Source organism: Budorcas taxicolor, chromosome 11 (genome assembly GCF_023091745.1).
Source record: "Budorcas taxicolor isolate Tak-1 chromosome 11, Takin1.1, whole genome shotgun sequence".
NCBI lineage: Eukaryota > Metazoa > Chordata > Mammalia > Artiodactyla > Bovidae > Budorcas > Budorcas taxicolor.
Window position 1 is genome coordinate 155,950,445 of NC_068920.1, and position 25,738 is coordinate 155,976,182.

General features: G+C 40.2%; 1 protein-coding gene across 1 annotated transcript in view; it reads left to right on the forward strand.

Moving 5' to 3' along the window:
- PBX3 (PBX homeobox 3) overlaps positions 1-25,444 on the forward strand; it is a 220,770-nt gene extending 195,326 nt beyond the window's left edge. The window contains exons 6-9 of the mRNA XM_052649009.1: positions 19,766-19,931; positions 21,402-21,514; positions 22,285-22,374; positions 25,152-25,444. Coding sequence (XP_052504969.1) covers positions 19,766-19,931; positions 21,402-21,514; positions 22,285-22,374; positions 25,152-25,244 — 462 coding nt within the window. The 3' untranslated portion in view covers positions 25,245-25,444. The remainder of the gene's footprint in view (positions 1-19,765; positions 19,932-21,401; positions 21,515-22,284; positions 22,375-25,151) is intronic.
- Positions 25,445-25,738: the final 294 nt, after the last annotated feature.

Below are 25,738 nucleotides of genomic sequence, written 5' to 3' on the forward strand. Positions count from 1 at the left end.
CCAAATGTACATACCAGGAGTTTGGACTGTTTTCGTGATTCTCTCAGCAGGCACTGAGTGCCTACTGTGATCACTGTGGCAAAGAAAGGTGAATAAGATAATGTTCTTTTCGCTGAGAAATGTCAAATTCCTTGAGGGAGACAGACAGTTGTGTTGTTGACAGGATACCAGAGTTATCCGAGGGAATGTACCAATGCATATGGGTGCCAATGAATATGGTACCAGGAGGGGTTTAGTGAGGATTAGGAAAGTACCCTCAAATTAAAACTCTGTGAACTTGGGCAAGTCATTTAAATTTATTGTGCCTCATTTCCTTGTGTATAATTTGAATAAAAATAGCTAAATAAAGCTACAGTGAGTTTCAGTGAGAATATATATAAATCCCCAAGCAGAGTGCTTATCAAAGAGTAAGAAAAATTATAATAATAGTTATTATTATGCTGTTTCTCCTGCGTGGGATGGTCTAACCCTGACCTTCCTACACATTTGCATAAATATTTTAATTACTGCTCTTTCAAAGCTTACTTCAAATATCAATTCTTCAAGAAAGTTTTGCTTGAACTTCCAGTTCATATCCTCTATTATATACTTTCATAGCTTCTCATTCTTTTCCTTGATAACACTTACCACAATTGTAAGTAACTGATAAATTGTTTAATGCTATTCTTCTGATAGCTGGTGAATTCCCTGTTGATTGAGACTGTGATCTTAGTCAGCACTATATCCTGAATGCCCAGAAGAGTGTACAGCACTTAGACACTCAGTGAGCATTTGCTGGAGAAATGATCTAGATAGAAAGCCAAGCTGGAGCCTGATTGGGGAAGGCCTACAATTACGATGTTTAGATGTCTGTAATTATGCCTATAATTATATGGTTGACCAGTTTAGATTTGTTTTGCATTAATTAATTAGTTATACATTATTCATTCAGTAAGTGATTTTTTGGTCACTGTGCTAGTCTGTCCTTGTGGAGCTTACATTCTAATGAGGAGAGAAGGATAATTTATACATATATATATATATAATGTATGTGTTTGTGTATGCTCAGTGTGTCCACCTCTTTGGAATGTAAGGAACCAAAGCCCCCTCATCTCCTCTATTTTTGGAATTTTTCCAGGCCTGAATACTGGAGTGGGTTGCCATTTCTGTATCCAGGAGATCTTCCCAACCCAGGGATCAAACCCATGTCTCTTGCATCTCCTTCATTGGCAGGCCGTTCTTTACCACTAGCTCAGCTGGTAAAGAATCTGCCTGCAATGCAGGAGACCTCAGTTCGATTCCCAGGTCAGGAAGATCCGCTGGAGAAGGGATAGGCTACCCACTCCAGTATTCTTGGGCTTCCCTGGTGGCTCAGCTGGTAAAGAATCTGCCTGCAATGTGAGAGACCTGGGTTGAGAAGATCCACTGGGGAAAGGATTGGCTATCCACTCCAGTATTCTGGCCTGGAGAATTCCATGGGCTGTATAGTCCATGGGGTTGCAAAGAGTTGTACACGACTGAGTGATTTTCACTTTTCACTTTCTTTACCACTAGCACCACCTGGGAAGCCCTATATATAAATAATGTATAATTATATATGTTATATATCTTATATTTTAAATACAAATATTATATATAATGCCCTGTGCTGAATAAGTGCTGTGAAGTAAAATAAGGGCAATATAGATTTATGGGTTGGGGTGATGTGATCAGATTTATGAAAGATAAATCTAGCACTAATGTGTAAGGTCAGTTTGAAAGGGAAAACCCTAGAATGAGAGCAACTATAGTAGGGGATTAGTGGCATAGTTTAGGAAAAAGGTGGTAAAGATTCAAATTAGGCCATTGAAAGCAGAAAACAGGGATACATTTTTAAAGTATTTTGGGGATAGAATTGGTATTCTGGAGGTTGGGTTAACAATTGGATATGCATATAAGAAAGAAAGAGTAGAAGATAGTGGAAGTTTTTAGCCTACATAATTGAAGATGGTGATATTATTAACTGATATAGGAAACACATAAGAAAAAAAAAAGCCCTTAGCATTTCCTTATTTATTTATTTATGTTCTTTTTAGGAAATGCTGGTTTGATGGAGGGGAGAGTAAAGATATGCCAGATTTGCCTTGCCATCAGTATCCCAGTTGGGAAATGTTCAGTTTGGAAATATAATTTAGGGGAAAGATCAAGTTTAAAGATTCAGCCTAAGAATCATTCACTTAAATTCATAGTTGAATGGATGATGTTGGTGAGGGAATTTGCAGGTAAGAAGAAAATAAGGCCACAAGTAATGACTTTTCCATGGGTTGTTTGTCAGCTCTGAGAGGATGATTAAGAGGTTAAGCTGTGCTTTTGACAACTTTGAAGGGCTGAGGAGGCAGGAATTGGTGTAAGGGTATCTGGGACCTATGAAGGGGGAGGATACCTTGCTTCCCTTGCATTGTGTTAGGGCTTATACTACCAGAGCTACATCTTAGTAGCAGGGATCTATTGGAAGTATACATAGACCCTCACGGAGCCTGTAATTCTGTTTCAAAATACCTCAGTCCTTGACTTGGATTGCTAGTCCTTGTCACTGCCTGGACAAGCCAGTATAATTTTTTTTGTGGAGAAAGATAGCACCATTCTAGACTTGAAGTTGTTTTTATAAACAAAACAAGTACAACATTGGGGACACAATCGGGGGGGGGGGGGGGGACAGACATAGAAGAAGACATAACAATATATATTGAAACCAGCAGAAATAACAGACAATAGAAACAGATTCAAAGAACTTTAGAGAATAAAAGGATCTGATATGGAGTATAAAATACTATGCTTTATATATTTAGCACAATAAGCAAAATGGAGAATTTTGTCAGAGAGCTGGAAACCATAAAAAACATTGTATGGATATTTTAGAAACAAAAATAAAGTAACCAAAATTAAGAATTCAGTGTATGGATTTTAAAGCAGGTTAAACATAGCTGAAGAGAGAATTAGTGAACTGGAAGATGGGTCATAAGAAAATAACCATGCTGAAGAATGGAGAGACAATAGGATAGAAAATCAGGAGAAAGAGTAAGGGACACTGAAGGTATAGTAAGAAGTCTAACATAAATGTAATTGCAGTCCCAGAAGCAAACATAATAGTGTGTCAGAAGCAATATTTGAAATGTAAAGGCTTCTAACTTTCCAAAACTGATGAAAGACTCTAAAGCCCTAGATTTACCAAAAGGTACAATTTCAAAAGAAGATTAATAAGTAGAAATCCACACTGAACACAGTGAAAACAAAAACCACCAGTGGGAGAAATAAGAGTGACTTCAAAGGCATAGCCATTAGGCTGACTGCTGATTTCTTAATGAAAACAATAAAGCCATAATACTGTAGAATGATAAAGAGATGAAATAAATTAAATGTCAGCCTAGAATTCTGTATCTGCCAAAAATGATCTTTCATAGTAGAGGTGAAATGAAGACATTCTCGGTAAAAAGTTGAGAGAATTTGTCCCATTTTCTCTCTAAAGGAAGCACAAAAAATATGGCAGAAGTAAAAATATTTCAGATAGAAGGCAGAAGTACAGGAAGGAGTGGAAAGCAAAGAAAAGGGTAAATGTGTATGTGAGTCTAAATAAATACTGTGTTTAAAATAATAATAATAATAAGATCCTATTTGTTTATAATACATACAGAATTAAAATACACAGTAATAATGCCTTTTAAGTTATCTAATGCTCTTACATTTTTTGCAAAAGATGGTAAAAATACCAATTAACATAAAAGTACCAGTTAATGTTAGACTTTGATAGTTAAGAATGTATAATCTCTTAGGGAATCACCTAAAGAATACTAAAGGAGTGTATAACTTCTAAATAAAGAAGGAAATGTAGAATAATTTTTGAAAATAAGCAGTCTAAAAGAAGGCAAGAAAGGATTAGAAAAAGAACCCAGTAAGTGGGACAAATAGGGAGCGCTTAGTAAGATGATAGATTTAAACCCAGATATTTCAGTAGCTGCATTAAACACAAATGAAATCTAATCAGCAAATATTGTTGAATAAGATATAAAAATAAAAGCTAATTTCTTATATTCTCTAATAGATATATCTAAAGTATAATGACACAGAAAGAATGAAAATAACAGTGTGGGGGAAAAAATACAACATGCAAACAATAACCAAAAGAAAGTTGGCATTTCTTAATTAATATTAGATAAAGAACACTTCAAGACAAAAAATATTACTGCAGATAAAGAGACACTAAATATTAATGACACAGCAGTTCTATATTTGTATGTACTTAATAACAGAAGCTCAAAAAACATAAATAAAAAACTAACTGAATGATAATGAAAACACAACTATTAAGATTCATGGGATAGGAATTCCCTGGTGGTCCAGTGGTCAGAACTCCACCCTTTAACTGCCAAGGGCCCTTGTTCAGTCTCTGATGGGAGAACTAAGATCCCACAAGCCATGGAGCATGGCTGCCCCACCTTCCCATCCTCTAAAACAGGGGAGATTCTCCAAGACTGGTATAAATAGTTTCCTTTTCTCCCTCTTGACTTCCTAAAGTTAGATATTTAGCCCATTGCCCTTCAGGTACACCAGATTCTCTACCAAACCTGTGTTGTTACTTGTGTTGCATTTAGGCAATGATACTATTCCTTTGGGCTTCCCTGGTGGCCCAGTGGTAAAGAATCTGCCTGCCAACACAGGAGACGCAGATTTGATTTCTGGGTTGGAAAGATTCCTTGGAGAAGGAAATGGCAACCCACTCCAGTATTCTTGCCTGGGAAAGTCCCATGGACAGAGGAGCCTGGTGGGCTACAGTCCATGGGGTTGTAAAAGCATCAGACACGACTTAGCAACTAAAAAACAACAAACAACAACTTTTCTTTCCTATCACTTGTTTTGAGAAATTGGTAAGATACAGAAACAGACTCCACCCTATCATTATTAAGTAGCAGTGTGACATTAAGCAAATTATTTAACCTGAAGTTCCCGTTTTGTGACTTGTAAAATTAGGGTTGTGATAATTTCCTCAGAAGTTTGAGGGCTAAATGAGATCATACATGTCGACTGCCTAATACAGGGCCTGGTATGTGGTGAATGCTCCTTAAATGCTCATTTGTCATGTATTCAACCAGGGTTTTCTTTCCAGGTAGGTTGTATTTGTAGAGCCTCATAAAGTTCCCAGAAGAAAGAGGGGAAAGATGCCCTGGCCACTGGCAAACTCGTTGCTAGAAGCCCTCGGCTCCTAGGCTTTCACAGGCTTCATAGATGCGAGCTAGAGTGGGCGTGGGGTGGGGAGTTGGAGGTCGAGTGAGGTTGTGTCTGTTCTTAGTCTCTGAATAGGTCTACCCTAAGTGTATTCTTTACTCTAAAAATGCACGTCGTTCATTTTTAATGAGAGTTAATTATGTATGTTGAAAGGGTAGGCTATCTTTTGAGGATAAGTATTTATATTTTACACAAATTCAGTGAAATTTCTGGATTTTTAAAAAGAAAACTGGGGTGTGTATCATTTGGTAGGGAGAGGCATTTGAATAAATACAGGTTCCCATGAAACAAAAGGCTCGACTACCAGATTTCTTACATAGGACACGGAATACATTTTGATGTTTTCAATTACAGAAATTAGATTATAATTATGACTGATTCACATTGTTGTACGGCAGAAACCAACACACTATAGGAAAATTTTCCACCAATTAAAAATAAACAAAATTTTTTAAAAAGTGAATTAGATTTACGCGAAAGTTATCTGGACAGAAATGTGGTCTACTGTTGTTTAAAAATGCTCTTGAGTTTTAATTCTGGAATGCTGATGTGTTGCTTTGGGAAACGGCCCTGCCTCTCATTGCAGCTGATGGGAGTCAGTTTCACAGCTTGATGCTGATGCTTCAAAAGTCTGTCAAAGAAGGATTTCCCTGGTGGTCCAGTGGTTAAGACTTTGCCTTCCAGTGCAGGGTGCCCAGGTTCGATCCCTAGTCCGGGAGCTAAGATCCCACATGCCTTGAAGCCAAAAAATCAAAACAAAAAACAGAAGCAATATTGTAACAAATTCAAAAAGACTTTTTAAAAATGGCGCACATCTAAAAAAGAAAAAAACTCTTTAAAAGAACAAGCAAACCAAAAAAAATCCAAAATCTGTCAAAGAGTCTTTCCATGGAGGCTGTGAAAGTGAGTTGCTCAGTTGTGTCCGACTCATTGTGACCCCATGGACTATACAGTCCGTGGAATTCTCCAGGCCAGAATACTGGAGTGGGGAGCCATTCCCTTCTCCAGGGGATCTTCCCAACCTAGGGATCAAACCCAGGTCTCCCACACTGCAGGCGCTTTCTTTACCAGCTGAGCCACCAGAGAAGCCCAAGAATACTGGAATAAGTAGGGTATCCCTTCTCCAGTGGATCATCCCAGCCCAGGGATTGAACTGGGGTCTCTCCTGCATTGTAGGCAGATTCTTTACCAGCTGAGTTACCACGGAATCCCATGGAGGCTATAGAGGAACCTATTCAGTTGTACACCTACCTGATACATTTTTTATTTTTTAATGAGAGAAATAATTTTAAAGGAATCTTTAACTGAAAACATTGTCTGTGGTAATTTAGAACCACCCCTCAGCGTGTGTTTTAGAGAGATGAACTGTGTCATCTGTTCCTCATGTACTGTGGCCGCGAGGCTGATGCTTTATGTACTTCTGCAGATGCGCCTCTCTGTGAATGTCACGAGTAGTTACCAGTCTATCATGCACTGAGTACAAAGGGCAGAGCCAAACTGTAAGGGTGTCAGCACGTTATGGCAATAAAATTTTTCACAGCCTCAAATACAAAAAAATACAGTACTTGACAAGTGCATCTGTTTTAAATTATTTCAGACACTATGGAAACAGAATTTCTGTTGTTCAGTTCTCCCGTTAGAAGTGAATTGTGTTTCCAAAAGCTGGTTTTCAAGTCAGTTGTTCAGAGTTTGGAGTTTACTTTCTAAAAAGAAAATGAAATGGTCTGGATTCTTGAGCTAGCTCACATTTTAACCGTAAAGGAAATGAAATATTTTACACTGAAAAAGTAGGCTGAAAATTTGAGAGAAAAAATTATTTCTCTCATTAAAAAATTAAAAATGTGTCAGGTAGGTGTACAATTGAATAGGTTCCCCTATAGCCTCCATGGGATTCCCTGCTTTGGTAGCCCTAACCACTTAATACAATAGAAAATAAAAAATTGAAAGAAGAATTTTGTTTTATGAAGAATATTAAGGAAAAGCAAGTCTTATTACACAAGTTATGGCGGGAAAAGCACAGGAAAAGGTGTGGCTCTCAGGCAAGCTAGATAAACTCTCTGACTGTAGTTTTCACATCAGTTAAACTGGGTCTTTGTGGTGCTACATAAGATAATAGTGTAAAATTCCTGGTAAAATGACTGGCTTTAAATGAGCTCTCCATAAATGGCCACTGTTAAAATACACAGTTAGGATCCAAACCCAGGTTTCCTACAAATTCCAGGTCCACTGTCTTGTCCGGCAAGTGGCTGTGTTGGGATAGCAGCAAGCAAGGGACTGGGAGGCCAGGGTAGAGCTGCCAGTCGCTTGTGTGGAACCACGCTCCACAGTCGGGCGGACAGGAGCTCTCGGTCAGATGTCACCTTCCTGTGTGATAAGAAGGCTTATCACACACAGGTGTACAAGGGAGCAGCCCCTTTTCCCTTCTCTCACTGCTCCCTGCTCCCTAGTCCCCACTGCCAGGACCCTGCCAGTACTGGGGGCAGAGACAGGCTCTCTCAGAATCCAGAACTCTCACAGAAAGGGTGACCTGACCTTGTGATGAGAGGAAGTGTGACCTGCAGAGGGTTTTTTGTTGTTGCTCTTGTTGTTTTAAGAACAGGAAGAGCTAACACTTACCTGGTGCCTAGCACATCCCAAGCACAATCCTGTGCCTTTTAACATATTATCTCATTTAGCGTTCAAGGCAGCCCTGTGGGGAGCAGGCATCGTTACCCCATCTTGTAGACCAGGAAAGGAGAACTTAGATGATGTGACTGCACGAAGTTGACGCAGCTAGGAAATTACAGAGCAGGGATTCACACGCAGGTCTGGCGGCTCTCAGGTGCCCTCTGGGTTCTCAAGGGAATGCACACGTGTGGTCATCTACAGTGTGTCCAGCCTTTCTGTCTTTTTATAAACTTTACTGATCGTGTGCCCTTGGGAAGGAGAGGAATGGAATGAGATTTAGTTTATTAAAACCATTAACTTTAAAAATTGAACAGGATCTGGCTTCCATCCCTCATTTCAAATCGAACCACATAATGGGGATGAAAACATATTGATTAGGGAGAAACTATTTATTAGAGGTAAAATTGTTTACAGTGTAAATAAACTACATGTTCCATTATACACGACTTGGCCTTTCAACATTTCATAATCTGTTGCATTTAATTAGGCACAGTACATAAAGTATGCATCACAAGTAAACATTGGAAACACAATGGCAAATTTTTCTAAGATCTGTGCTTCATAAATTTTCAGTTTGCTAATCTCAGTAATTATGTTTGGGTGTCAGCTGCTGCTTTTCCAAACAAGTGCTGATTCTCTCCCTTAAGTCTTTAAGGAAGCCAAACTGAGGATGAACTCTAAAGTTCTACACTTCTCCCTATTGAAGATTAAGTCATTATGTAATAATTTTTCTCTTTTATTTAACATTGTTATTAAAATGGTAAATAAATGGAGTGATAGAATTTGAAATGTAAGGTACAATTAATGCTAATTAATAAATTGGCTTTCAGTGACTATATAGACATAGTCTAGCTTTTGAAATTTGAATATGACATTTTTCTTAAAGGCAAAGCAATCTGGGGAACTTTAGTGGATTGAGAATTACAAAGTATCTGATTTTAATTATTTCAAGAATTCTCAGATCTGCCAACCCCATCCTTCAGATAGAATATAGGAATGGGATTGTTGAGTCCTGTAGCTGTGTGAGCCAGCACAGTGCCTGGCAGTTACACTCTTCAGGATTACTAAATGACTTCTAAGTGACTTTTTTTTTTTTAGAAAGAAGATTGGTTATAGTTTTCATTGAAAAGTGCATGTTTTTTTGAAAGTCTTTTTTTCTAATAAAAAAAAAACCCAGCAATTACTCATCTGAAATCAATTTGAATATTTGAAAACAGAAAAACACAAAATTAGAATTTACTTGTAAACCCATTCCAAATGATAAAAGATGCATGTCCTAGTACTTTTTGTATGCATACATGTATGTGTATGTTTGCATGTACTCACCTATGTATGTCTATGTGTATTTTTACCCCACCTCAAATTCTCATCCTCTATGAGAAGGAAGAAAAAGCCCTTTCCTCCCTTTACAATACACTGTGAATAGTCCCCCCATGTCAATAAATATTTGTCTTCAACATTTTTAATCAGTGATCATGTTCCATTATACAGATATGCTATAAATTAATTTCTCCTCTCTTTTTACTATTTTAAGTAAGACTGTAACAAATCTCTTTCATATGTATCTCTAAATATTTACTCAAGATAAATTCTAAGTAATGCTGAATCCAAGCATATGTCTATCCATATTTGCTGGCTTGCTTTACAGAAAGGTTATGCTAAAGGATAAGTAAAGTGTGTCTACTGCTCTGTTTATTTCTTTAAATGTCTTTGATTTCCTGATGCTGACAAATTTGTTCTTTGTTGAGCTCTGAAAGGTCACTGTGACACATCGAAGTGACTGCCTGAGTGAGCCTTGTTTTTACAGCTCAAGGTCTTCCCTAGATGCATCCTGTGCAAGGGACTTCCACATGTCTTCACACAGAGAAATTAATGCAACCATGGGGCTTTCCTGGTGGTCCTGTGGTTGGGACTCCAGGCTTCCACTGTTGGGGATATGGGTTCTCTCCCTGGTTGAGGAACTAGGATCCCGCAAACTGCACAGTGCAACCAAAAAATAAACTAACTAATTAAGATAAATAAATAAATAAAAGAAGTTAATGCGAACAGAGTGTGCCTGCTCACTTAAGGCAGCAGTCTTAACGCGATGCACATGCTTCACAGAGTAGGTGAAGATTTTCCAGAAGGTACAAGGGCATGCATGGTTTTAAAAGGGTTTCACTGGTCAGCTTTCCTTATGTGTGTGTGTATGTATGTATATATAAATGTATATATACACACTGCTGCTGCTGCTAAGTCGCTTCAGTCGTGTCCGACGCTGTGCGACCCCATAGACGGACCTCATAGAGCCCACCAGGCTCCCGCGTCCCTGGGATTCTCCAGGCAAGAACAATGGAGTGGGTTGCCATTTCCTTCTCCAATGCATGAAAGTGAAAAGTGAAAGTGAAGTCGCTCAGTCATGTCCGACTCTTAGCGACCCCATGGACTGTAGCCCACCAGGCTCTTCTGTCCATGTGATTTTCCAGGCAAGAGTACTGGAGTGGGGTGCTATTGCCTTTTCTAGGATATATACATACTCTTTCCTAAAACCCACTTGCCTCTGAAAGCTGCTGGGGTAGAAGTTCACGTGGTTGTCCTTTTTCCTCTTCCCCTTTCCACCTGTTCTTTTCCCACTTTATGAAATAGGTACTCCCACTCATTGCCCCAAAGTGTGAGACCCTTTCTGGTGCTCAAAAAAGGATTATGTGAAATATTGGTAACCAAACCTCCTTCAGTCAGCACTTTACAACCCAGCACCGTTCTGCTTAAGAAATACATGTGTTAATTCTGAATTGAAAAATGTGTTCGAAGTATTCAGTGGTTTACAAATAAGTTAGTGAATCAGAATTAAACCAATGCTCCCCTCTGAAGAATTCTGACTTCATAAGGGGGAATTTCAATGCTGATAAAAGATAGAACTTTTAACAATAAAGTGTTTTTTTTTTCAGCTATTAAAAAAAATAAATGTGTGATAAAACCTTACTTTTGATGGTCAAAGTAAGTATTATTTAGCAAAATAAGTATTTGTATTGCTTTGATCAATTTTAGACTCACTGTACTGATAGCTTAATCTAGAACATGTTAAGCATGTAGAGCCTTATAATTACAGGAAATAAAAAAGAGTTTAAAATTTTAAATTTCCATATATCACTTGTAAAATATAAAGTATATTGCATTAGTATAATATGGGAGGGAAATGAAATGGAAATACAGTTCCAAAAACAAAAGAGAACACAAAAATTTTGACTATTAAAGAAAAACAAGTTTATATGTTTTTAAAATGGATAGTGGGTATCAATTTGCTATTTATATTTGGTTGGATGCATTTTAAAGAACAGTGTTACAGTTTCATTTTAAAATGTTAACATTTATGGCATACTAAAATAACATTGTTTATAACTGTAAGCTCATAATGAAAAATTGTAGATGCCAACTTAAAAAATGTACAAAGGAGAAAAAAATGTATGAGCAAGTACCTGATTTTTTTTTTTAAGGCAGTATTCCAGCAAAAGGTGTGCAGACTACTAATATGGGACAGGCGCCTAGACAAAAGGCTGCCTCACCTGGCTTCGGGTGGTCTCACAGGAACTGTTCCTCGCAGTCGCAGTCTCCCTCCCACTTAGCCCTGGGGTGGTGTGGGTGAGAGCGCCAGCAGAGCTCCTCTTCAGGCTTTCCCTGGCCTGGAGCACTCTCCCCTCTCCTGTTTCTTAGCCAGAGGCTGCTGGTTCATCAGGTGCTTCACCCTGGTACCCATGGCTTCTCCCTCTCTCTCGGCTCCCTTGTTCTCCACAATGAAAGTGTTCCTCACTTGTTAGACCTAACTTCTTCCAGAAGCACTCCTTGCAGAAACACTGCTTGATTCCCCTTTCCTCTTTTCCTTTAGAATGGTGTCTGTTTCCCCTTTCATTATAAAAGAGAAGAAATTCAGGGAAAGGGGAGTCAAGTTAGAAAATAGAAAAAGTCTCAGATCTTGGAGAGGTCCAGGTAGATGGAGGCAGCTTATGTTTTTGGCTTCTTTGTTTGAACAGGGCTTCTAGCGGTTTGTACCTCTGAAATATGGAGTCTCAGTAGAAATACTATTGAATTGAATTGAAGCTGAAGTCCAGTTCAAATTTCACCTTACCTTTGAATTCTCCTTTGATTTCCCAGACCTGCTGGGGCTTATCTTCCTCCAGATTCCTTGTGCACTTAGAGTCTGTTCTCTGCAGTTTAGTGTGTTATCATCACCATCATGCAATTTTTGTTAATCATTTGAATATGTAGCATTGTTTTTATGACCAGATTGTACGTTCTAGGCAAGTAGGAGTTCCTGTTTATTCTTTTGTCTCCCTATGGCACCTAGTACAGCACTAACTGTAACACATATTCAATAAACACACCTCAGTTAATTATAAAACGGGGGGGATTGATGGGGAGTTATGGGGTTGAAACGCGGATTTGTCATCCTTCACTATACGATTTAGGGCCATTTGTGTATAGTCTGCATCTCTTGACTCTTCACTGATAAAACATGGGTGGCAGTGACAATTAATAGTGTTAGGAAAGGCCCATGTAGCCAAGACTATGGTTTTTCCAGTGGTCATGTATGGACGTGAGAGTTGGACTGTGAAGAAAGCTGGGCACCGAAGAATTGATGCTTTTGAACTGTGGTGTTGGAGAAGACTCTGGAGAGTCCCTTGGACTGCAAGGAGATCCAACCAGTCCATTCTGAAGGAGATCAGTCCCGGGTGTTCTCTGGAAGGAATGATGCTGAAGCTGAAACTCCAGTAGTTTGGCCACCTCATGCGAAGAGTTGACTCATTGGAAAAGACTCTGATGCTGGGAGGGATTGGGGGCAGGAGGAGAAGGGGACGACAGAGGATGAGATGGCTGGATGGCATCACCAACTCAATGGATATGAGTCTGAGTGAACTCCGGGAGTTGGTGATGGACAGGGAGGCCTGGCGTGCTGCGATTCATGGGGTCGCAAGGAGTCCGACGTGACTGAGCAACTGAACTGAACTGAACCGAATCACTATGGGCCCAAATCATTAATGTACTGAACATTTCTATGAGAAATATATTACACTTCTTATTATTGTTCTCATTGTGTATGAGAGGAATAATAAAATAATCTGTCCAGGGCCACTCGTAGTAAAAAACAGTGTGGATCTGAAACCAGACCAAGTTCCAAGTATTTATCCAACATGTGATACTGCCCACATCCTATGTATCTACCTCAGAGTTAAAGATTCTAAGTGAGTAGAAGGTACTAGGTATATTTTTGAAAAAACTAAAAAAGTGATACGAAAGTTGAATTTAGTTACTATATTTGGAAAGCATTTTTACTCTTCTCCCCAGCTTTATTGAGGTATAACTGAAACATAACACTGTTCAAGGTGTGCAGTGGGTTGATACAATATTTAAAAATTGCAAAATAATTACCGCACACTGTTAGCTACACCACCTCCATCCCATGACATAGTTACCATTTGTTTTTCCTGGTGAGAACACTTAAGATATACTCTCTTAGCAGCATTCAAGTATGTGATACAGTATTATTAGCTATAATCAATCCCTGGTAACTTCCACTCTACTCTGTTTCTCTGAGTTTGTCTTTTTAGAGTCCACATTTAAAAACATTTTAATTTTTTCCAGTTCATAGGTTATCTTTTTATTTATGGTTTCCTTTGCTGTACAAAAGCTTATAAGTTTGATTAAATCCCATTTGCTTATTTTTTGCTTTTCTTTACATTGCCCTAGGAGACTGACCTAGGAAAATATTGGTACAGTTTATGCCAGAGAATGTTTTGCCTATGTTCTCTTCTAGGATTCTGATGGTATCATGTCTTATATTTAAATTTTCAAGCCATTTTGAGTTTCTTTTTGTGTCTGATGTAAGGATGTGTTCTGATTTCATTGATTTACATGTAGCTGTCCAACTTTCCCAACAACATTTGCTGAAGAGACTGTCTTCTCCTCATTATGAGTTCTTGCATCCTTTGTCAAAGATTAATTGTCCATAGGTGTGTGGGTTTATTTCTGGGCTTTCTGTTCTGTTTCATTGATTCGTATGTCTGTTTTTGTGCCAGTACCATGCTATTTTGATTACCGTAGCTTTGTAGTATTATCTGAAGTCTGAGAAGGGTATGTCTCCTGCTATGTTCTTTTTTCTGTGAATTGCTTTGGCAATTCTGTGCCTTTTATCGTACTGTGTAAAATTTCATATTATTTGTTCTAGTTCTGTGAAAAATGTCATGGGTAATTTGATAGGAATCACATTAAATGTATAGATTGTTTGGGTAGTTTGGCCATTTTAACCATATTAATTCTTCCAGTCCAAGAGCATGGGATATCTTTCCATCTTTGAGTCATCGTCAGTTTCTTTTATTAATGTTTGTGATTCTTAGCATATAAATCTTTTACCTCCTTTGTCAGGTTTACTCCTAAATATTTTTTGGTATGATTTAAAAGGGATTGTTTGCTTACAGTCCCTTTCTAGTGTTTCCTTTTTAGTGTATGATATGACCAACAAAGGCTTAATTTCCAAAATATACAAACAACTCATACAACTCATAACCAAAAAAAGAACCCAATAAAAAATGGGCAAAAGACCTAAATAGACATTTCTCCAAAGAAGACATATAGATGGCCAATAGGCACATGAAAGTAGGCTGATTGTTTCTAATTATTAGAGACATGCAAATCAAAACTATAAAGAGGTACCACCTCACACTGCTCAGAATGACCATGATTAAAAAGCTTATAGATAACAGATGTTGGAGAAGGTGTGGAAAAAAAGAATCCTCTTACACCATTGGTGGGAATGTAAATTGGTGTAGCCACTATGGAGAACAGTATTGAGGTTCCTCAAAAAACTAAAAATAGAGTTACCATATGATCTAGCAATCCCTTTTCTAGGCATATACCCAGACAAAGCTGTAATTCAAAAAGATACATGCACCCTTAGGTTTATGGCATCACTATTTACAATAGCTAAGACATGGAAACAAACTAGATGCCCATTAACAGATGAATGGATAAAGAAGATGTGGTGTGTGTGTGTGAAATATTACTCAGCTATAAGAAAGAATGAAATAATGCCATATGCAGGAACATGGATGGGTCTAGAGATAATCATACTAAGCGAAGTAAGTCAAAGACAAATACCATATGATATCACTTATATGTGAAATCTAAAATATGACACAAATGAACATATCTAAGAAACAGAAACATACTCAGAGATGAAGAGAACAGGCTTGTGGTTGTCAAGGGGGAGGAAGGATTGGGGAAAGAAGGATTGAGAGTTTGGGTTTAGAAGGTGCAAACTAGTATATATAAACAACAAGGTCCTACTCTATAGTACAGGGAAGTGTATTCAGATTTCTGTGATAAACCATGATAGAAATGAATATGAACAAATACATATATGGCTTCCCAGGTGGCACTAGTGGTAAAGAACCCGCCTGCCAATGCAGGTAGACATAAGAGACTCCAGTTCGATCCCTCAGTCGGGAAGGTCCCCTGGAGGAGGGCACAGCAACCCACTCCAGTATTCTTGCCTGGAGAATCCCATGGACAGAGGAGCCTGGTGGGCTACAGTCCATGGGTCGCAGAGTTGGACACGACTGAAGCACCTTAGTACACACACAAATGTATAACTGAATAACTTTGCTGTTCAGCAGAAATTAACACTAAACCAACTGTACTTAGATAAAACATTTTTTTAAAAGGAAAACATTTTACTTTTTAAAGGCAGTTGGCAGTCTGCAGGTGAATAGAGTCAGGGGAATGCATGGCTATAGTAAATGAGAGGGAACAGAAGCTTTTCCAGTCACTTCTTGGCCTTGCAGAAGGGCTCCAGAAAATAAACACTCTGAAAAATGCTCACTACTCATTCCTCTGATTGCCAAAGGCATTCAGCCTGGGAGCTGGTAGTGATGAACATCAGTAGGAGGAGGAGAGTACTTGTGTTTTTATTCTCATATTTAATTGATCTTAAAATTCTTGCCCAGCCCTTTGCCTTCTGCACAGTCCAGAGTCATGAATCCCGGATATGCGGCTCAAAAGAGAAGCACGGGACAAAATATTCCTTTTCTCTCCACCAATTTCCTGCCCGTGTTTCTATTCTGGGACCAAAGTACAGACCATTCCAGCTCAAAGACAGAGTAAGCTCTGCTCTCCTTCGAGCAGGTGTGTATAGCCTGACTCCACTGTGAGCCCCGTGTAGGAGGGGACTGCATGTGCTCTGTAGCTTTTGGTGCTTCCTACTGGCTGACTTTTGCAACTAATTGTATCCATCTGTTTTTAAAAGGTGAAAACGAACTCCTGAATTTAGGTGTTGATTTCTACATTAATTACACTGATCCCAGTTGCAGCAGTGTGGTCTTAATAGCTGATAGCTGCAATACCCAAATCTGTGATATCAGAATGTGACATGCATATTTTAATTTGAGAAATAGTTTAACATTTTTAGATATTCATTTAGATGTGGTTATGCAGGTTAAACATAACATATGATCACTGCTTCTTTCATTGCTTCCAATTAAACCTTGCTTGTTAGTTTAACCTCTAGGTAATCCCATCAAACAATTGATGTCAAGGAAACACTGCCCACAGTAGCTTCGGATGAGTGGCCATTAATTTTAATTGCCTTGATATTAAAGATTAAGAAGTATTGGGACTAACAGAATAGAAACGATCTGATGTCAAGCAAATCCACTTGCTAAAGCTTCCCCAGGCTGCTGGTGATATTAAAATTTTACTATGAGAATTAAATAAACCTTTATTAGTGATGACTGTTGTTTGATTGGTCCAGGGGTATGCATAAACACAGGATTCTTACATATCTGGAGATGAGACCTTCAATGGTATGGAGATTCCTCAATTATGAAACTGTTAATAAAGCTGTAATCTGATTTTCCTGGCTAGGTTTCATTAATGTATTATAGCTTCTCTGATTGTCAAGGTAATATTAACTACAAAGTATGGAATCCAACAGAGAATTGTTTAGAAGAAGCGAATTCTAAAATGGGCCTTTGTTGCTAAATTCAGAGTTCGGGAATTTTCATTAATTATGCTTAAGAAATGCCAAATTCCCTCTCAGCCAGGAATATCTCCGTTTCCACTATATATTCAATATTTAACTCTTTCAAAGGCCTGACAGTCTTAATCAGACAAGCTAGAGTGATGTTGTATATTGAAGGGAGTTTTTGTGTGACAGCTCTCTAGGTCTGCCTTCTAAGCTGAGGACGTGCTTGTGAAAGGTAGGGTAGGCTTGTGAAAGTAAGGGCTATGAGAACTTGCTTTAACAAGCATGACCAGAATGCATACCACTAGGGTTATTTTCAATCTTAATTCAGAACCTTTATTTTTAGAGACATAATTCTGGTATGGGAATGAATCTCATAGTCACTGAGGCTGCCTTCTCCTAGTGCAAAAATCCCTCCCAGAGCATCTGCGTCCATCCTCCTGGGGGCCTGGGCTCCAGGTTAGCATCACATCGGCCCTCTCCCTCTCCCCTGGCCTCCACTGTGAGTCGGTGGCCAAATCCTGCCTATTTGTCTTCCATGATCTCTGCCCTTTCCATAGCTCCTGTTCCGCCTGGCCCAGGCCATCATCACCTGTGTACCCACCTAACTGCCACCCAGTAGCACGCCCTACACTATTGTCCCAAGTACCTGCCCCAAGCATATGGGCTGAAAGAAGGCAGAGTGGAGTTGGGTCCCTCAGGTCTGTTTGAGAGCCTAATATTGTGACAGCCTAGATACTGGAACTAAGGCCTGTACGTGGAATTGGAAGGGAACCAGATCTTAGTTCTGAGTAAAGAACTGTGTAACCATTGGAGCTGCCTACAGTGGAGTCAGATTTGAAGTGAGTACCACGTTGCTGGTGGTGAGGATGCCACGACACAAACAGAAAATAGAGAAGGAGGCGCAGGTCTGAAGAACACCCAAGTTCCATTCGAGATCTGTTGAGCTGCAGCTTGTGGCAGAACATTTATAGGAAAATGTCTTAAAAATCAACGGAAATTCTTCACAGAAGTTAGGGATAGAGGTGGAAGTCTGGTTCACAGAGACCATAGTTGAAATTGTTAATAGAGATAAGATTGCTTAAGGAGAAAGAAGAGAGCTAAGAGCTTGAGTCTTGTAGAAAGTGTGTATGTGCGCACACACACACACACACCATAGTGTGTCAGGGAAGGAGAAGCAGAAGCATAATGTCACAGGTGATAATTACAAGTGTCAGATGCTGCTGAGTGGTAAAACAAGTTGAGAGAGAGAAGGTCATTAGATTTGGAACAGGTGTGAGGCCTGTGTGATGACAATCAACCACCTAGCCCTTGAGATTGTTAAGATGCTACTTGAGAAAATGTGTGCAAAAGGCCATGTGTAATGCTTGGTGCAAAGGAGATGCTTGTTGAATAGTTACTATTACCACCACTGTTTGAATTGAAGGAAAGAAGGGACACATAATCCTTCCTTGCGGGTGAGGGAGACGACAGTGGAACAGAAATGGCTAGGAAGGCCTGATCTGCAGCATATTTGCTTCCTGACGAGTTTTGGCTTGTTTCTGTCTGAACCTGTACTCATGGTAACTGCACAGGTCTTCAGCGAATGTGCTGGCGTGTGTACACGTGCATATGTGCTCACAGTGACCCCCCAGGATGGGACTGCATGTGGGCAGCAGCAGGCCAACATTGTCTTCCTCGTGTGGCTCCCTTGCCAGGGCTCTCTAGCTTTCCCTGGAAGGATGAGCACCATGGCTTGAGGAATGAGAGATCTATTTCCAAAGCAATTAAAGGCTTGGCAGAGATGGTTAACCAGCGTGCCCACTGGTAGAAATTGGGTTGGAGGGTTCATATCACTCACTCCTTATCCTTTTCTCAGGGTCCCTAAATAGCTATTCAGGATGAAACTGTGACCCACGCCGTCTGATACCACTGCAGCATGCTCCTTTGAAAGATGATTAAGAAATTATTAAAAAGTATTTTTAAACTGTTACTTTAACAAGAGAGAGGTCAGAGCCTTTTACATAGCAAAGTGGGTACCTATTCATACATTGCTGTGTGGGTTTTAGCTTCTTCTTTATATAGCTCAGCTCCCAGGTGCCTGAACACTCAATGTAACTAGAAGCAGTGCATCTTGGGCTGAAGTTTTGTTGTCAGTGAAATGTGATGAAATCTGCCTGTTGCCAAGATCCTCCTAAGAAATCTCTTCCATTTGTGCTGGTTGACATCATAAGTAGTTTGCAAAAGAAATAAATATATTCCACCTGATGAAATCAGCTGCTGATTCTGTATTTGCATTTGACCTTATTGAATTGCTTGAGTTTTCATGTTGTGACCTTCTCACATGTTAACTGGCAGAACTTGAGCAGCCATCTTGGCAGACGTACAGTATCTTCTAAGGCGGGAGACAAAGGGGTTTTTCATCCATTATTAATTGATGTTACTCTTTTCAGCATGATTCTACTGTAGCTGCCAAAATTATTCCAGACCCCAAAAGAACAAGTCATTCTTTCACAAGTGTTTCTTATTATTTACCTAACTTAACAACCGTTTCCTTTCGTTTTTCAGCTCCTTTGAGGATGGGGGGAGGACTAATCATTTATATATAAATTGGTATATACCAACTGAATATTTTTGATGAACAACACTTCCAGCCATTTTAGTAACTCCAAGAAATGGTCTTATTCCAAGAGTGTTGAGAGGTTTGCCGAAAGAGTGAGTGAGCCTCAGCACCATTCTTCTTTATCCCCGAGATGTGATCACAGGCTAGAATCAAGTGTCTCCCAAGGTCTCCCCCGGGGGTCCCACAGTTAGTAGCGGAAATTTGATTTTTGTTTGTTTCCTCCTTTGACCCTCGCTTCCCCTTATTCACGTCCCTGTGATTTATAGGTATCCAACTGGTTTGGCAACAAACGAATCAGGTACAAGAAGAATATTGGCAAGTTTCAGGAAGAAGCCAACCTCTATGCCGCAAAGACAGCCGTGACAGCCGCACATGCAGTGGCCGCAGCCGTGCAGAACAACCAGACCAACTCTCCCACCACGCCGAATTCTGGTGCGTATGGGTGCTCACTCCCTCCTTGGCTCAGAAAGCCTGAGGCCACACAGCCCCACCTCACGGGCCAGCACACAAGAGCCATACTGAGGATACAGTGGATTCATAAAGATTTCTATTAAAATGCAGGCTTCTTCCTGGAATCAGTGAATGAGTGGATGACCAGAGGGCCTGTAAACCCACTGTTCATAGTGAGTGCCCCTCACTACCAATAGAACCTGGAACTTTCACACTTAGAAGTGGTTTTTAATTCAGCAATGAGGCCCAGTGCTATCCCTAATGATTATTTTAGCTATATTGTTCCATGTGTCATTTTAAAATCCATAGTGGTGTCATTTTTAAAATCCATAGTGGTCTGTCAAAGAACGAGTGAAATAGCAAAAGCGGGAAATTGACCTGTTGCTGTGAGTAATGAGGCTGGAATGCTGGGGTTAGTACCACAGTGCTTTCTCCCTCATGTGGCTGCAGACTCAAGTCTGCGGTCCTTATATCTCCTCAGCACCTCTGCTGACTTGGTAGGCTCAGCATGTGGTTAGCTGATCAGCATGTGGTTAGCTGATCAGGACGTGGTTAGCTGTGAGAGATATGGTAGTTAGTACATGGATGCAGTATCTTGGCTCCTTATACAATACATTTTGGCCAAATTTTTTGTGGCATTTTTCATGGAATTGGAAATGTTAAAATTACAGGGAACTTGAGTAGCAACGAAAGACGTGCAGCTAGCCCAAACAGATGGGCTTGAGAAGCAATTCAAGGGGCTTTTCTAAGGAGATAATTTAAATATAGTCTTTAAAATTTCAGAAAGGGAGGGTTTTTTGTTTGTGTTGATGTCTTCTTTTTCCCTCCATCCCCCACTTCCCAGGTTCTTTTTAATGGAACATGGAAACTGATGAAAGTTAGCCAGAGTAGATGGCTAAGAAAGAGCTTCAGGGACTTTCTGGAGGGCTAGTGGTTAAGACTCTGCCCTTCCACTCCAAGGGGCATGGGTCAATCCCTGGTTGGGGAACTAAGATCCCACATGCTGCTTGGCATGGCCAAGTAAATAATAAATACCTTTTTAAAATAAAAATAAATAATAAAAAGTCTGGAGGAATTTTTTTTTTTAAGCTTCAGAAAAATGTTTCTTCTCTGGGTAATTGTCCACCATGACAGCTAATGATGGTGAAGAGCTCGCTTAATGACAAGTCCTGGAGATAAATGAAAACAAAGGGATGGTTCCAAGCCAGCTGCTGGGTGTTTCTCTGTTTTGATTCTTCCTTTGTTTCATAGTTGGGTTTCCCCATCACTAAGACTTTTCTAGATGCAAAATTCACTACTTGCAGTTATTCTCCATCCTCTTAGATCTAGAAATGCTTTATGTTGTACACAACCTTTCCCTTCTTTACCTCTTCTCCTTTCCCTGCCTCTGGGTCTTTGAGGATTATGTGTGTAGCTCTCTGTTATTCAGCTACTTAACTCTTTCCTTTCCAGGTTCTTCTGGTTCTTTTAACCTCCCAAATTCTGGGGACATGTTCATGAACATGCAGAGTCTGAATGGGGATTCTTACCAAGGGTCCCAAGTCGGAGCCAATGTGCAATCACAGGTAGGAGAAATGCCTCAGCTGGGGCCTTTCTAGCAGGGTAGGGTTTGGGCTCAAAACTCGTTCCTCTTGCCCCACGGAAGTGGTCTGCACATCGTGCAGAGCCTGTGCTGGGTGCTTTCAGATGTGACCCATCTGCCCCACCATTTAATTGAATGAGAAGTCAAGTGAACAGTGACTTTGGATGATTCAAACTTGATACACTTTGTGAATGCATTCGGCTCTGGCTTGAGCTCATGGAGAGGGGTTGGGTGCATCTAACTTCTGTAACAAAATAGAAAAACCATGTGTGCCAGTGTGTGTATGGTTCTAAAACATATTACTGTTTCATTTCTGTATTTTTTTTAAGTCAGAATACAGAAACCTGAGTTCTTAAAGTATATTCCAGGTTCAGCTGTTTTTCTAATCCTCTTAATGGAAAGCAACTACTTGTTTTTATGCATATTTCAGGGGTGTGTATGTGAGAGAGAGAGAGAGAGAGCGCCAGTATATATAAGTAGTTTTTACCCACAGCCACACACATTTGGTTGGTGTAGATGAAAAGTTTGCATTGCCATGAAGCTGTTATTGTTTAGCTGGCATGAAAAACAGATGTATGAGTTTAAATATGCAAAGAATTGTTGAAATTCTGCCAGTCACATTTGATTGATAAATTTGTCTCTCATTCAAGATGCTAAACCCTCATGGCACACATAATTCAAATTGTTTCCTTTTGTAAGTGATGATGTTTTAATAGTTTGGGGATGATGAATTTTGTTTTGTCTCACTTCTAGGTGGATACCCTCCGTCATGTTATCAATCAGACGGGAGGCTACAGTGACGGCCTTGGAGGAAACTCACTGTACAGTCCACATAATTTAAATGTGAGTACCCTGGGGAGCATTAATGTGAGTACTCTGGGGAGCCAGATGTGAAGGGCTGTAGGAACAGTGTCAGGTAAACAGTGACAAATAAATTAATGGCCATTTGACTTGGCTTCTCATCTTTCTGGCAAGTGGAGGAAGGCGGCAGCTTTACTGTACTTTTATGAACCTAAACACTGATGTCACCTTCATACCATTAGAAGTCCTCACAGAGGCCCAGGGTGGCTGGCCTTCTGTCATCAACAGAGACTTAAGCATTAGCCCATTAAGATGCCATCTTCTACCGGCCGTGCTGTGTTCCAGGGAGATGGTGAAAACATTTATCATAGACTTGAGCAGTAGGAAAAATTCCCAAACACAGCTCAGGTGAAGGGGATGAGGGCCCCAAACAGATTGACACACCAAGCTAAACAAAGACTCCTGTTCTTAAGAGCAACTTGCTACATTGTCAGTGTCCTTGGGGAACATGCTCAGCCTTTTTAATGGCCTTTCAGTTATCACTTATGGAGGGAATAATTTAAACTTTTGTAACCAATTGACCAAAACTTTACTTTCCCCTCCGACCCTGACATGGATGGAAAATAGCAAACAAAGCACCTGAAAGGCAGTCGATGGGAGTACGAGACGGGGGACTGGGTCTCCAGGGTAGAGAGGTAGACAGAATCTAGGATTACAGACTAGGGAGGAAATGAACTGCCCAACACATAGAGTCAGAAAGAAAATAGATAAAATTCTCTCCTTTTAGGGCCTAGCTTGCTCTGAGAGTAAATATTAATGATTTAAAAAGTGATTGAGGATGTTCAATTGTAAAAGGAAAAAAGGACCATTAAATACTCAAATCTTTTACATTGGAAATGTCAAATCTTTCTTTTTGGGTTTATAAATAACTCATAATAACCCACAACAAACCATATAAAAAGCCTTTTAGTTGCATTTCTCCTTTTTCATTTAAGTGTTTTGAAATGCTTCAGAGAATGTGCGATATCCTTATCAACATGATAAAATATGAAACTGTGATTGCCTGCAGCATTTTACAGACATGAATTCCATCTTCGCTGATGAGGCTTGATAAGGCGCTGTTGTATAATACAGTGCATAATCTCAAACCACCAGAGTAAGGATTAATTTATTTTGGAAAAAAGAATGCTTGCTGACAACCTCTCCTCCAGCTGCCACGCTGGGTAAAAATATTGTACATTTGTTGTTTATAAATTTGGATAAAAGGAATGATGTTTACTTCAGATGGAATATCTTTAGACTTGTATCTGCGTAAGAGTTTTTCTTTTTCTAAGTAGATTTTCACACCTGAGGGGTGAGAGCAGCTTACCTTTGAGATAGAAAAGAGGATTTCTTCGCGTCCACACACACACACACACACACACACGTGCTTGTCAGCATCCAGCCTACACAGCTGAGCCTTTGAAGACAGACCGCCATAGCTTTATTTATTTATCTTCCTAACCTGGATTGAATGCACCTCCAGCCTGGAAGACCCTTTTCCCTGCGACTCTGGTCAGCTCTGTGAGGTAGTTTGGTTCCTATCTCTACCCTCTCCTCGCCATTTCTCTGTGGAACTACGGGGAGGAAAGGTGCTTTTTATGCAGGACCCTGCATTTAATCTGAAGACTTAGGGGTTCCCTATGAACAACGTGTTGGGAGGAGGAGAAATCCCAGCCCAGGGCTGGGTGAGGTGTCTAGACAGAGTTCCTAGTTAACCTGGCGGCACGGGCCTAAAAAGAAGACATTTTAGGTGGACTCGCGAAACAAGTTGCAGGTGGATGTGAGCGAGGCAGGTGGATGTGCGGGAGGCAGGAGGAGGCCCCCCCGCCCCGCACCCCCACTGGTACTGGGGCTCCGGGTCTGGGGGCCGTGTGGCAGGAGGCCGGCCTGTGCCGCAGGCTCTGGGTGCCAGCCAGCTCCCCTCGCCATCTCTCCAGAAAGGCCCGCCCCGTCACTTCCACTCAGTGTTCCCCAGCTCACCAGTCCAGCACCTCCCTCTTCTTGACTGACATAAAAATATGTAGCGACAAGCTGTCTGCCACAGCAGAAATCTGATCAGACATTGATTTCAGCAATTGCCTCTATAGGCCAAGACATAAGGCAAATTTGTTTCTGAGCACTGTTACTGCCGGTGCAGGTCTGAGGCAGGAAGGGCCGGCAGCCTGTGAGGAGTGCTCGCGACAGCCCGAGTAGGAGCCCCACTTACAGATAATTGGAATCCGGATTCGAATAGTGTGTGCGCCTCCACAGTTCATGCATTTTCATTCTACACGATCCTATTTGGAAGGAATTTCTGGCCTTTATTTTCCAAGGGTTATACGATCTGGCTGTCAGGCATGTTTAGAAAAAGGTCGGGGGGAACTTCTCTATGGAAACGAGGATTAAGCTGGGTTGAGGTTTGTACTTTGTGGAGCTCAAGGTCTTGCCAAAGCATTGCATTGAGCTTCTCCACCGCTCCCTTCTTACAAGATTTTTTTTTTTTTGAGTCACTTGATTTTTACCAGCAAATCAAAGACCGAGCGAGGTGCCAGCTCCAGACCAGCTGAAGCCCTCCTTCAGCGTGCTGACTTATTGCCAAGTCTTTACTTGGTAGGATGGATTTGTTTTACATGCATTTAATCCCACTTTAACACATGCTTCAAACTCCTGCCAAAGTGGGTTTAGAAAATACATTTTGCTAATGCGTCTTTGCTCTCATGTTGTCATCAGGGTATTTTCAGTCGGGGAGTAGAATTAATATGGAGACGTGCACCGATGAACTGTGCTTCTCCTTTCAGGCTAATGGAGGCTGGCAGGACGCAACAACTCCATCTTCTGTGACTTCTCCTACCGAAGGCCCAGGAAGTGTGCACTCCGATACCTCTAACTAATCTCCGGCAACACTTTTCCCTGAGCTGACATGCCTTGATCCGTGCATTCAGAGCAATAGGAGGAAAAGGAAAGCGCTTTTTGTAGCCCACCATCTACAGCTTTACTGTAAAACCTTGTCTTATTAGAGAACTTGGTAAATCTGTTTTTTAAGGAATCATAATCATTTGTATTTATACTTAAAAAACACACAATGTTAAAAAAGCACTTTATCCAATTAGGCCAAGGTTTAACATTGTTGACAGTCCTGTAGCTATTTTATCATAATTTATTATCAATATTTTACATGAATGGTTTCTCACTTGCCAATTACTTGGCCTTAAGGGTAAAAAAGTACCATATATGCTAAACCTCAATCGTTAAAGCAGATACAAAGACTCACCTCACCTAAATTGAACTTCTTGCATATTTCCATCGCAGACTTGGATTGTCCTTCTTTCATATCACTAATGGAGTTGGAATAAAGGAGCTGTTTGGCTAACTGTTAATGATGGTT